A 13,918-nucleotide genomic window follows, 5' to 3' on the forward strand; every position below is an offset into this window, starting at 1 on the left:
TGAGCTTTTCATAACAAGTAAAGAGAGCCCCAGTATGCTCTATCTAAGCTGATATGACAGGACACTGAGGTAGAGAACAAGCAAGGAGGACTAGAGAGGCTAGAAGGAATACACAGAAGAAAACTGTGTTGTCTATGTTCTGGCAACAGATGTTTATATTTAAAATAACACCCACCCACCCCCAACACCCCTCATATCATGGGTCTTTTAAGATGAAATCGTTTGGATCAGATACGGGAGAGCATCTCCGTGTAAACCCATCAGTACTAAGAGACTAGAAATTTTTTTTTCTTTATTGTTCTAGAGCTAACGTTTGCCACCTTTAAAACCAATTGCTGTAAACCAGGGACACAGTTTCGCATGCTTAGTGCTCTCTGCTTAGGACAAGAAATGGAAGTTCCTTTACGATGAACAATCACAATGTTTGGCTTGAGTAAGATAGTGTGGCTGTGATCCTCCTACTCACAGGTTAAGAAGTAATATTTTGAAGTTAGTGTTAAAATGAGAAAATAGAAAATTGTTTCTGGGCTTCCCTCCTTTTTTAAATAACTTTCTGTAGTGAAGTAATATCTGTGAGCCTAATCCTTTACTCAGGCAAAATGCCTGTTAATGCCAATGTGGATGGATTATGTCATATGGTGATGGTTCGTGATTAAGATAATCTGAAATTCAACTTGTACTTTATTTCTCCAGACTGACAGCCAGCTTAAGCATTATTTACACATAATTGAAAACAAACCACTCTATCCAGTTATCTATGATAGCAACAGTGTCGTTCTTTCCATGCCACCAATTATCAATGGTAAGATTACATATTATTTTGCCACTATTATTTTTCTGATGGTGTAGCCAACAAACATTTGAGTATTATGTGGGTTGTTGCATTTTTCTTAAAATGGTGTCACGATTTTTTCATTTATTCTTCACTACTAATGCCAGGTATGTTTCTGGTACCCTTGCCACTGGAAACTAAATGACGGACTTCTTTGGTGGGGCTTTCATGAGCAACTATGGGATAGGCATAACAGGTACAGACCTATTCTCATCGGTCATTTGGCTGAAGAGTTTAGTTCAAGGTGAATCAATAACTGGTAGAATTTGTATCTCTCATTGTGTTGTAGGTAATAGTGAATGCTGGTCCATTTGCCTGGGCGTGAATCCAGTGTAATTATCAGTACTGTTAATCAATTACTGTGAGAGCATTTGGTATATAAAAAATTAGTCCAGAAGGCTTTGATTAAATAAATAAATTTTTGGGCTGCAATTTTTGTTGGCACGGTTTCAAACAGTGTTTCCTCTGAGTATAAGAGGGACTCATGGAGGATTTGGGGAAGGCATTTCTGGTGACTAGTGAAGCAGATCAATGATAATGGCAAGAATATTTCCCTAGACAAAAAGAGAGATGTAGTTTCATTTTACCCATAATAAGAGTTTAGACCAAGAGTCAGTATCTCTGATGTAATCAGGGTCTGACACTCTCTCTACAATGACTGATCTGATCACCAATGACATTCTCACTTTGGATGTGTTTTTTTTAGTCATCCCTACAAATCTTAAACAGCTGACCTGAATTTTAAGAGGCAGTGTACTTTTATCTATCTCTGATGTTTAACACCTGTTCCAAATTCGAATATGATGTCAGCCACAGTCTCTGATCCTTTTGGAAATGTTCTTGATTAGGCTTATTGCAGCTTCAGATTATTCTAGCTCTAAACATTCCAGCTGCTTGCATTTTAATAATTCAAAAGGCTGAATTAAATTTCACATACCTTGGTGTATTTTAAGGGATGATGTTTCAGAGATGTTTCAAAGTTAGAATCAATGCATCGTATAGTTCTTGAAATGTAAACACGTGAGTGCTCATTTTAGATTATTGTGGGAACATTAACTAGAGCTGGTCAGGAACTTTCCAACTAAACATTTTTTCTTTGGAAAATGTTGAAACAGAACTTTTTGCCAGTGCATACCAGTTCCTACAAAAGTTTTGTTGAGAGAGGTTTCTCAGACCAAGGATGAATGGATGAGGCTGGAGCTGAGGGGCAGAGAAAGCAGAATAGCCAGTAGCCAAGTCGTTAGGGTACTCACCTGGGATGTGGGAGACGCACGTTCAAATTCCTGCTCTGTTAGACCAGGTGAGTGCCCTAGTGCGGATTTCTCTCTAGTTTATCACCAAAAAAAAAAAAAAAATCAAAAGGTTTCAGGTTTGTCCTGATACGGAATGGAAAAATTTTTGAATCCTAAAAACTTCTTTACATCAGTCTGAGAGCGCTCCAAAATTTTACTTGTTCTTTTTTAGCTTTTGTGCTGCAAGTTGGAATCCTCCAAATTGTGAACTGGCCAAAAAAAACAACAAAACCCAGTAACCAATTCTTTCTTGTCAATGTTGTTCTGCTATCCAGGTTATACAGCTCCCATTACCATGGGATCTGAGCACTCACAATTTTTACATATTTCTCCTTTCATCACCATGTGAAGTAGGTCAGTGCTATTCTCCTCCAGCCCTCCCCAAGGGGAACTTAGACACAGACTTGACCAAGGTCACACAGGAAGTCTGTAACAAAACAAGGAATTGAACCCAGGTCTTCCAAGTCCCAGGCGAGTGTTCTAACCAGTGCGCTATCCTTTCTGTCCATCCTTTCGGCAATTTTGAGGGAGGGGCAGAGGTGGGGAAGGTTATTGAATTTCCACAAGTAAGAAGTGTCTGACCACTAGACTGATAAGTATTGACTTACTTATATCCTTGGTTTAAATACAGGCTGTTTGTTTTCTCTCTCATTTTAAAGCAGGGAAGACCCTGTGTATCCCAATGTGCTTCCCATTAGGCTTTACCTAGGACATGTCAAGAAAAAGCCCTCAGTTCTTCAGAGTAGTGACTTAGACCTTGCCTACACTTGTGGTGGTATGTTGGGTACGTGAACCTACAAACCCCAGTGAAAGACAGGCTGCGTAGCTACACGTGGCAGTGAAAGACTCCACCAGGGCAGGCACAAAGGTGCAGGAAAGGTGGTGGCAGCAGGGCGCTGCTGGAGCCTTTCACCGCTGCCTCCTCACTGCCAGAGTCTTTCTCTGCTGCCAAAGTCTTTCACTGCAGCAGGGAAAGGCTCTAGCAGGGGGACGCTACACTGCTAAAAAAATGTGGGAAGCACTGCTTGGTGTGTAGAGAGCCATGAAGGGTCTATACTCTAGAGTTCAAGCTTGTCTCTGCTTGGCTCGCCCAAGCAATGCCTTACTGTCTACGCTGTTCTTTATACCCATGTTAGCTGGGTGTGCAATTTCTGTAGTCTACACATCTCCACAAGTGTAGTCCTACCCTTAGGCTATTTGTCAATCTGAGTGATGTTTTAAAAATGTTCATTCTCTTTATTCAGGGGTGCTTTCCTAATCCTACAGCCTAATAAGCCTCAATTATGATGTTGGCACTTGCTAGAGCAAACCACATCCTCTGAGAGTGCAGTGCTAGTTATGACCACGAGGTGGGCATTGTTTTGCTATTTTGCCTTCCCTGACTGGAGGCTGATATTGCCTTCATAGCTCCCACAGACCCATGCAACCTCCCAGAAATGGATATCCCAAGTTCACTTTGAACCCCAGTCTTCCACACAAGAGTGTGTGTCCCTGCTATTATGCATTCACTCTTGCCTCTTGATTTATAAGAGGAGACTCGAATTTTCTATTTAAGAGCTGTTGGTGCTGCAAGAAAAGTGATTTTCTGGCCAGTGGAAGACAACAGCAATGTCATTGGATTCCGAATAAGGTGAATCAATATCTGTGTTGTTCCAAGAAATATGCTAACATCTTTTAATATGTGTGTTTGTATTTTTTTATTGTAGGAGACCATACAAAAATAAGCCTAAATACCAGAAATGTGTTTGTTGAATGCACAGCCACTGATATTACAAAGGTAAATGAAGCTTTACTGTCTTTGATATGCTGTGATATCATGGTGTACATGTAACTGTTTTCTTCTGGGGTAACAGGACCATCATGCAAACAAATAGAGTAGATGGGCATATACTATACATTTTGGAGCAGGAAAAGTTGAGGGGCCATTTGGGGAGTGTATTAACCAGCTTCTCTTCATGCTTCATTTTTATGACTGCTCTGGGGATAACTCAAGTTTTTTAAAATGTTTCTAGTTCCATTTGTTCAGGGTCAGACATTTTTGTTCCTGAATGGATACTGAGTGTTCAATTTGAGAGTAATTCAGATTAAATACTCTTTCTTGTTGATAGTTGTTCTGTGCTTGAACAGCTCTGAAAAGTGAAAAATACCTTGAGATTATTATATTTTAGCAGAGTTCTCTTCACAAAGAATCATTTCCCCCTTGACCCCTTAGCAATAAAACTTCTTGGGGATGCCTTTCTTCTTGATAATTCTATTCTAATTTGTTTAAAGAGAGAGAGTCAAATGAAACTGAAGACCAAGTTTCCAAGCATGAGTACACTTCTTTGTAGGGGTACAATTCTCATTGTGTCAACCCAGGGGCAACCTTTCCCCACGCAATTTTGGTAATCGCAAGTCCAGGCAACTTTTGTGGATGCACGTTCACTCCTTTGAGAATTTTGGCAGAGTCCAACTTATGCTTTGTAAAAGCAAGAACACTTTTTTAAAATTAATCCATATACTACAAGGGTTAAACTAGATTTTTGTGTGATGGGAGGACATTCTCGGGGCTCATAAATGTAATTAACACATTGAGGGAGGCCTCATTTTTTGAAAGATAGAAGTAGGGAAGCTAATGAATCATCAGGTTGAAAACAGTATGTTTGTTCTAAATAAGATAAGTGCATAGGTCAGCAGGCTAAGAAGACAGAATGTCTGAGCCAACTAAGAGAAGAGGGAAAAGACCCATGGAACTATTTACTATGAACCAGATAACAAGGACAAAATAAATTAGAAATGTGAAGATGAGGTAAAGAGGAAGTCAAACCATGAACAGTGCGTGGACAGTGCATGCTGCAAAGTAACCAAGCCAATCCAAAAACATGTGATGCAATGTATAATAAATACAATGAGATGTGTAATGTATATAAAGGGAGAGGGTTTTTGTGTAACTTTGGAGCTGTGATGTATCCTGCATCCATCACCCCCTGCATTTGAGTCTGATCAACTCAGCCTAGCATTGCTGTATGCCGAATAAAATTACCTGAGTGACGAAGTCTGGAGTCGAACTGAGTTCTTGGGAAGTTGAGTGGAAAGAGGTCTTGGAGGGAATCCAAACAATAAGCACCTTTATTGTGCTTTTTTTACTTCTTTACAACTTATGAACATTAAACTGGATGTTCAGTATGTGTAAAGGAAATGTCTGCCTCAGGCTAAATAGGTTTTTTGATGTCTCACAGAAACTGATTTGAATCTTATGACTCATGCACTAACTTCTCAAAATATCCTCCTCAAAAAACAGATTTTACAGTTTAGGTCGATCTGATCATGTTTTTTTTACAGAAAACGCACAGCCCTAGAGTTTATAAACTCTTACTTTCTTTAACTTCAGTGGGACTGTTCATTAGAGTAAGTCTTTGCAAGATCCAGACCCATATTGTAATAAAGGCTCTCATGTCTTTGGGAGCTGAATTTAGCTAAAATCTCTGTCTACTTCAGTGCCATCCAAAGCCTTCCATTTTTCATGTCTTTGAAGGGACTTCTTTGTTACAGAAGCCAATTTTTTTTTTAATTGAATGTGACCCATGAGATGTAAAGTTGTATCTTGCATTCTAGATTTCCATTTTTTCGTTAAAGGAATAAACAGAGCAGTGTTCACTCTATTCTAAGTTAAACATCTGAAGCATGACAAAGAAAGTCTGATATTTTGTGTCATTTAAAATTAAATAGCAGAACACACAGATTTTAATGTGGTTGTATTTCTTCATTCTTGTAGGCAAAAATTGTCCTCGATATCTTAGTCACGATGTTTAGTGAATATTGTGAGAAGCAATTCACGTGAGTAGTATAATCCTTTACTGTCAATGAGATCAGACTCGTTGGTCAAATCCCACATTTTACACACTTTGACTTTTTTTCCTCCTCAGGGTTGAAGCAGCAGAGGTAACTTATTTTAATGGAAAAACCTGCATCTATCCAGTAAGTATTCTAGAGATGACTGGGGGATAAGGATTTCTATACCCATGAAGGTTTGGTAAAAGACAATGGAACAGTCCTCATTTCCTGCAATCCCACTAGCCTGTTCACTGTAAACATTCCATTTCTGTCAAAGCTAAAAATATAGGACTGCTAAAGTAGTCTGATATCCCAAAAGAAGGGGAAAGTTTGAAACAGGTTTGAGGTCACTGCTGTAGCTTAGAACCCATTTGAAATGTATTATGCCTGATCCAGTAGTAAGTATAGCTACAATCAAGGCATGTAATCTAGGGTCAAAAGCCCATAGAACTTGTTTTTTCCTGCAATGATTGCTTAGCTTGAAGTTTTGCCCCCACAGCTGTCACCCCCTATAAATTGATGGGCAATTGAAGTCATCCTTGGCTTAACTTTTTTGCTTATCAGATCTGGAAAATTTTTGATGCCTTTCAGTTAAATAACTTTAATGTTGCTTTTTTGGTCCTTTGCTCTTGGAAGCTCCAATCATACAAGGAACTGCCTGTGGGCAGATGCCTGCTCAGTGACTTCAGAGGGGCTCTGCGTGTGCTCAGGTGCCCACCCATGGATTTCTCTGTAGGATTAGGGTGATAGCTAGTGCTGTTTTTGCTTTGTTAAAAATAAGCAGAATGGAAATGGTCCCACGTTTTCCCTGAAAGCAGCTGTGGACAACTGGAGATCTAGTTAGGCTTAGCATAGATATCAAGCAAGTGAAGTTTGGTTAATTGAGAGGGGAAGTGACTTTTATTTAGATTCAGACTTCTTATAGTCCTATATTGGTATCTTTTGTTTTGATAATGTCTTTTTGACTCAGTGCGGTAAATGAACAGCGGGGTGGGGGGAGGAACCTCTCGTTAGATTCCAAATCCCTCCCCTTCAAATTAAGTATCCAGTATCTACATCTCTGGGTCAGACCTCCAGAAAAATGGAGAAAACCAGACATCATTCCAGATACTTCTAAAGCAGAACAAAAATCTTTAACCCCCAAAATTTCCAGGCCTTTATACAGCAAAAAAAGAACTAACTCACTTTTTCCCTCTGGAGGCAACTGTTTAGGAGGGTTTGTTTTGTATTTAAACAATTTTACTAACGAATTTATCACAGGGTCTTGTTTTATTTTTTGGTTTGTGTGTGTGTTTTCCTGCTTTCTGTGGCTGCAAGAGCTGCACTGAGTTTTACAGAAGCCTATGTCTGATCTGATTTATACATCTGGTAAAACAAGGAAGAGAGAATTATGTCATCTCTCTGCTCTGCTCAAGGTGTCAGGAATTGCTACCTTCCTGATAGTTTGATTTGCCCTACTCCCAATAGCAGAATTCCAAAGTCCATTCCAGAAACCTGAGCTCCCAGGCATGACCATTAATCGTGTAAGTGCTTTGTTTTTGGTATTCTCTTTGTCAAATGTTCACTTGAAAGGCATTAAAGGTGCCTAAAAACTTACATCTTAACTAAAAGTAACTTTATTGGAGCCTATCAGGATGTTGTTTGTTTAAAGTGTATTATGGTTATTCTAAAATATTAAGCCCAACCCTGCATTCCAGAATTCTCTTCTGTGGCTGTCAGTGGTATCAGAAGAAGTTGGATTAGAAAGATGTCACAGCTGGATCTTAGTAGGCACAAATGTAACTTTCTGTGTAATATTCTGTGTAAACCCTTTTTTTCCCTTGTAGGAACTGGCTTACAGAAGAGAAAAAGTGAAACCTGATTTAATTAACAAGAAAATTGGAATCAGGTATGTTGTGCAAACCTAGCTTTTATTTTAATTGAAATTAATGAGCTGTGGTAAAATACACCGGTTATTGTGATATTTTTATAATGTATATATTGTGTATTCAGTTGAATTTTAGAATGCACTAAAAACTGGCATGTTAACTTGAGTAATTATATCAGCTACCTAAAGATGCTCTTCAACTAAGTGAGTGATTCTTCATTCCCTCCTATAATTATTGTGTAGTCTTGCTGGCAGAGAATTGCTGTCATGTTTTGTCTAAGAGATGGCACTGATAGGTGATACATATGTATACAGTTTGAAAGTACTTTGAGATTCTTTATCATGGAAGACACTGTGCAAATGAAAGGTAGTATCTTATTTAAAAGCTAATCAATGTGAAGTAGAAGTCTCCTAATATTGATTCTGTTGTCTTGTTTTAGTGAAACACCATCAAGTCTTGCAAAGCTGCTGACCAGGATGTGTTTGAAGTCACATGTCACAGGGAATGGGAACAATATAGAAATTGAAATCCCTCCTACCAGAGCGGACATTATCCATGCATGTGATATCATAGAAGATGCAGCAATAGCTTATGGTTATAACAACATTCAGATGACTATTCCAAAAACATACACCATAGCCAATCAAGTAAGATTGTCCCCATAAATACATTTCTATATTGTCAGTAAATGACTAGTGTACGCTAGAAGGGTTTTGAGAAAAACAGAGCCAAAGAATTAAACAATATTTGGACATGCTTTGCTGTGAAAGGCATTTACCATGGATTGGATACAAAACATATGCCCAACTGATCTGAGTAGAGCCAAGACCAGTGGTTGCTGGTGCTTGGAAAAAAGACAGGGTTTAAGCGTGGACCTGTTATTAGATCTTTAATTGGGAGATTCATTTTCTCAGTCAGCTGGTTGATGCTTTTTGTTGTTTTTTAAAGCATGCAAGCAACCTTACTAGCAATATTCACTGTAGTGTAACATGCGGAGTTATCAAGGAAAAGCATCATAAATATTTTCAGATTGAAGATGAAAACTGTCTTGATTTCTTTTAGTTTCCTCTCAATAAGCTCACAGAACTTCTGAGACAGGACTTGGCAGCTGCTGGATTCACTGAAGCACTCACTTTTGCACTGGTACATTTTTATTAACTTTGGGATTTTTTGGTTGTATACTGAAACAATTAGGGAGCCAAATCAGAACATAATAGTCTTATGGTGTCATGCAGTGTAAATGCAGCAAATGTTATGTGATCTTGTTTTGGGACATGCTTGTTTGCTAATGTTTTGGTATTACAATATAATGCGTGTTGTGTGAGTTTGTATCCTCAGAGGAATTGAATGGCTGACTGTTAATCTGGCATATATTTCAAAATATAGAGGTGAAATATGGATGCTGAAATGGACTGTTCTAAATTTCACTTAACATGAATAGTACTGAGGTAGAAGACTGTCACTGTTTCTCAAGATTGCCAGAGTTTAATAACAAACCAAATGTATTTGGTTACAATTTAATAATGTGGAAACAAAATGAATAGTGATACCCCATATATAACACTGCAGTTCATATAGTTCACAGCCATTCCATTCTGAACCCTTTCTTGGGTATTGTAACTTGTCTGTGAATGCTTGCTTCAGCTGTTTTAGTGTTATGCAAAGCCTCAGTCAGCAAAACTGTTTTGTTTTTTTTACAGATCTTTTTAAAGTATTTAAAAAAGTATAAATTATGCATTAATTGTACTCTGACGTCCCCATGCAACAGTCTCACTTCCAGCTTCCTGCACAGATATAGACTGTTATAATTGTTACAGTAGTACTCAGACCCTTGCAAGGGATTGGGGTTTCACAGCAAAGAGTACTTCTTACCACAGTTATGTCCGTAACTGCAGTTAGTGTAGTTTTGAAAACTGGAATTGTGCAGACCATTAGTTGATAATACAGACTAGTAAATGTTTTTAAAAAATATTAAATGCACATGACCATATTTAGTTTAGCAAATCAGATATCAGTGTACAGCAACTCCTCAGAATAGATTTTAAAACATTTTTTAGTATGCTAAATAAGTTCTTTAGAATAAAAGTACTTGGGTGAACATAATGGCAGGTGCCCATGTGCTAATATGGCCACAGAATTTGTACCAAATTGTGCCCTTATATTTGAGTAGATGTAGATGTATAAAGGATTTTCAGAAATGCATGAGATTTATATAACTAATAGCTGACCCTGTATGTGGTGCAAAAAATACATACACGTGCACACATGCACCCTGAAAGGACACTCATCCTCCTTTCAGAGACTGTTATCTGATTCGCAGTTAATATTTGGATAATATTTTCGAAATCATCTAAGTGTCTTTTGACACTGACTTTCAATTGGACTTAGGCCCCTACAGCACTTAAGTGCCTTTGAAAATTTTACCCTTTGAAACCAAATACCATAATCCCAATGTAATGGAATAATGTAAAACGATAAAAATTGGCTTCAAACTTCTGTCTCTTGACTTCCAGGAGGTTCAGATGTGATTTTTATTTTTTTTCAACTTTGGCCCATCTAACTAGTGCACAATCCCAGTGGACTATCCAGGATAATAGCTACCAGTTATTTCTCACTATACCAATATGCAGTGTAGTAAGATTATCTGTAGTAGTACAATGATGGGGCAGCACAGTGTGTTCCTGTGTTCAAAGCTTTCACAGATTATGTTCATGTATTAGTTCAATGAATGTCTCTTCAGTGTTCTCAACATCAGATAACTGGGATGCTTCAAAATGCTGAATTTATATGCATCCCAGCAGTACAAGTTATCTGATCTTTATGAATTGCAGCAGCATGTGATTACAATAGTAAGAGCTGTTCACATAGGTAGGGATTTGTGAGATCGGGCACTTACATCATGTCATGCATGTTTCACATCTGTGTTTTTGCTGTGGCATTGATATCTGAGCTCTGGCATATCACTGCCAGGTTCTTAAAACACAGATATGAAACACACCTATCATTTCAGTGTCATACATGCTGCACCATTCCGCAACCTCATGTACATTTTGGATGAGAAATGTCCATTAGTCATTCTCACATGTAATCCATTCTTTGGTTTGAGCCCAAAACTATAGCTTCAAAAGAGTAACATTGAGTTCTGTATGATTTAGCTAGTGTGTATTCAGTCCCATCATAGTCAGCTAACAAAGTTTAGCTAGACATCTGAAAACACTTGACCATAAAAAATTCCTGTTAAGGTCAGCAATGAATTTTTTTCCATTCAGAAGCCCACGCTTTCCAATGGTGTCAGCTGCTAATTTTGCTCACATTTGCTCAATCAACACCCCTTTTGGAGCACTGCCAACGCAAACAGAACACTCTGGGAGGATTGCAGAATACTAGCAAATCCTCAGTTACATGCAGAGTTCATGTATCAATTTCCTAATGCATTAGTAGAGCTATAAATTCTGGAAATCTGGGCTGTGAACCTTAGGTCATGTCTACACTAGCATTTATGTCGGCAAAACTTTTATTGCTCAGAGGATGTGAAAAAACACACCCCTGAGCGACATATTTTTTGTCGGCATAAGCGCTTGTTGGCGGGAGTGTGTCTTCTGCTGACATAGCTACCGCTGCTTGTTGAGCTGGTTTTATTATGTTGATGGAAGAGCGCTCTCCTGTCTACGTAACGCGGCTACCGGAGTGATCTTATAGCAACACAGCTGTATTGGTACAGCTGTGCCACTGTAAGCTTGTAAGTGTAGGCATGGCCTTAATGGTAGTTTCTGTCACTCAGTGTGCACAGGTGATCAGTGAGCTAAATAGGTCACTTGTACTATTTTAGTAACTAGCTTTTTAATGATACCTTGAGAGCCTAATGGAGCCATGATAGTTGAGGGCTAGATTGTGTAACCCTTATCAATGCACAGTAGTAGCTTATTCTGCAAGTAGTCCCAGTGGGATTGTTTTCTCTGTGCGAAGGCTCAGTGTAGGACTGATTCCACGGGGACTGCTTGCACAGGAAATCCACTATTCAATGGAAATCAGAGTGGAAGAATCTGTCCTCTTATTTTTAAAATAGTTAAATAAATTAAAATAATTACCCATGATAAAAGCTAATACACTCTTGCCTTTTCCTGTTAATCTAGCATTATTTTGGTTAGTAATTGATGCATAAATAAACCAGCCCATTTAGATATAAGGCTGAGGCTTCATTCTTCGCTTTCTTTTGTGCTTACAAGTGAGTATTGCAGATCAGCAATAGCTCTGATGCCCCTTAACACGACTCTCTCTGATCTTGCATTGTTCTTGATATCAAGTTCTATCATTGGTTCTCTGTATATTTTAACCATTTGACTGTGTGTGTTTGTTTTTTTTTCTCTCTTCAGTGTTCCCAAGAAGATATTGCTGATAAACTTGGTGTGGACATCTCTTCAACAAAAGCAGTACACATAGCTAATCCCAAAACAGCAGAATTTCAGGTGAGTAGTTTAATTTCAGGTCTAATTGTTGCACTACCAGCTTCCCTAAACATCTGAGAAGGTAGTTACCAATCAGCAAGATAACATTACAAAAATACATTTAAAGCCTGCAATTTGGGAGGTAACTTAAATATCGAAAGGGAAGAAAATACATAAAATGTGGTGACCACTTTTAATGCAGTTAGAAGTCAATAGAGAGATTATGCACATGTAAAATACAGTTGCTTGCAGTTTCTTCTGAGGGCCCAATTCTATCCCCCTTATACTTAATAATATTTTAAACAGTGTAAACTTAGTGGAATGAGGTACTACCCAGTGGGATTAGGGGTGACAAAATTGGGCCCTGTTTTGTTACAGTAATTTCCACCTTTAAATCCTAAATCTCTAAATGTCCATTTGTATCAGCAGAATCTAGACTAGTTGCAGAGTCCAAAATTCAGCAGAGAGATCAAGTTTCACTCAAAATATAGGTTAGTAAAGTCAGGCTTTTTGAGAATCTAAGTTCAGTAGAAGTGTTTCCATGATTTGTAAATTCCAGTGGAAAATCTAGTCCCACAGAGCCAATCTGAAAACTGGGGCACTTTATTAAGACAGCATTTGAAGGCAGGGCACAGTAAATGTGGGTGAATTGCATTTGAAAAAACACTAACGTGAGTACCTGGTGTTTGTTTCTTGTTTTTCTATCATAGATACTTCTGGTTGTCCATCACTGTAGTCTCTCCACATATTTTAAGCATACTACAGTACAGTATCTTACAGTATCACCTGTGCTATTGATAGTCACCAGCAGGCCTATGAATGACTGTTCAGGAGTCATCTTAGTATTTACTTTCTGTATCAACAGGAATTGTCTTTATATGTTTAAACTTCATATATTTATGCCCCCATCAGCTTAATCCAAATTTCAAAATTAAGTTTAAACCCATATTTTAACTTCCCTGTGTACCTGGCTGCCACCTTGCCAGGTCTCTTTGCTGCTGCTTTGCACCACTCATCAGTCATCTGGCTGATGTCTTGAATTTTTAAGGTTGGTTCACAGCTGGCTTACAAATAAATAGCTTTCAGTTGTCCATTATATATACACTACTGCAAAGCAAAAGAGCTGCTGAGCTCCTAGCCACTAAATCCTCTATTCTGGAGCAAGAACCCTTTGAACTCACACCACTGACAATGAGAAGTAGAGGAAGCATCCCATCCCTCAGCCATTCTCTTGCTTAAAAATTCATGAGGACCCTTGCAATATGATGACAATATGATGACCCACATTCCTTGAAAGTATAACTGATGATACATGTCACTTTGCATCAGAAATATGTATGAATTGTTTTAGTTCCTTAGAGAAATTCTCAATCTATGTATTTGGAAGCAGTGTTACCTTGTAGTTAGAGCTGGGGACAGAGAATGAGAAGTCCTGGGTTTTTTTCCCTTCCTGTGTCATGGATGTGCCATACAAATTCAGACAAGCCTCTGAAGTGCTCTGTGCCTCGGTTTCCCCTGCAAAATGTGGGTATGAATGTTCATGCACAGTCGTAAGACACTTTGAGATCCTTGAACAGTAAATGCATGAATCTACATTTTCAGGTTTAATAATTCTAAAATAGAGAGCGATAAACTTCTGAAATTACTGCATTATTTCACCTGGTTATT

General features: G+C 38.4%; 1 protein-coding gene across 3 annotated transcripts in view; it reads left to right on the top strand.

Annotated features, from left to right (window-relative positions):
- Positions 1-13,918, top strand: part of FARSB (phenylalanyl-tRNA synthetase subunit beta) — a 53,045-nt gene that overhangs the window by 6,415 nt on the left and 32,712 nt on the right. For all 3 annotated transcript variants that reach the window (XR_005226776.2, XM_007058185.4, XM_043521636.1), the window contains exons 7-14: positions 694-802; positions 3,831-3,901; positions 5,879-5,940; positions 6,030-6,081; positions 7,764-7,825; positions 8,245-8,452; positions 8,868-8,948; positions 12,179-12,271. Coding sequence is in view for 2 of the 3 variants with exons in the window: in XM_007058185.4 (XP_007058247.4) it covers positions 694-802; positions 3,831-3,901; positions 5,879-5,940; positions 6,030-6,081; positions 7,764-7,825; positions 8,245-8,452; positions 8,868-8,948; positions 12,179-12,271 (738 nt within the window). In the remaining variant the exon portion in view is untranslated. The remainder of the gene's footprint in view (positions 1-693; positions 803-3,830; positions 3,902-5,878; positions 5,941-6,029; positions 6,082-7,763; positions 7,826-8,244; positions 8,453-8,867; positions 8,949-12,178; positions 12,272-13,918) is intronic.

The sequence above is a fragment of the Chelonia mydas genome, chromosome 9 (genome assembly GCF_015237465.2).
Source record: "Chelonia mydas isolate rCheMyd1 chromosome 9, rCheMyd1.pri.v2, whole genome shotgun sequence".
NCBI lineage: Eukaryota > Metazoa > Chordata > Testudines > Cheloniidae > Chelonia > Chelonia mydas.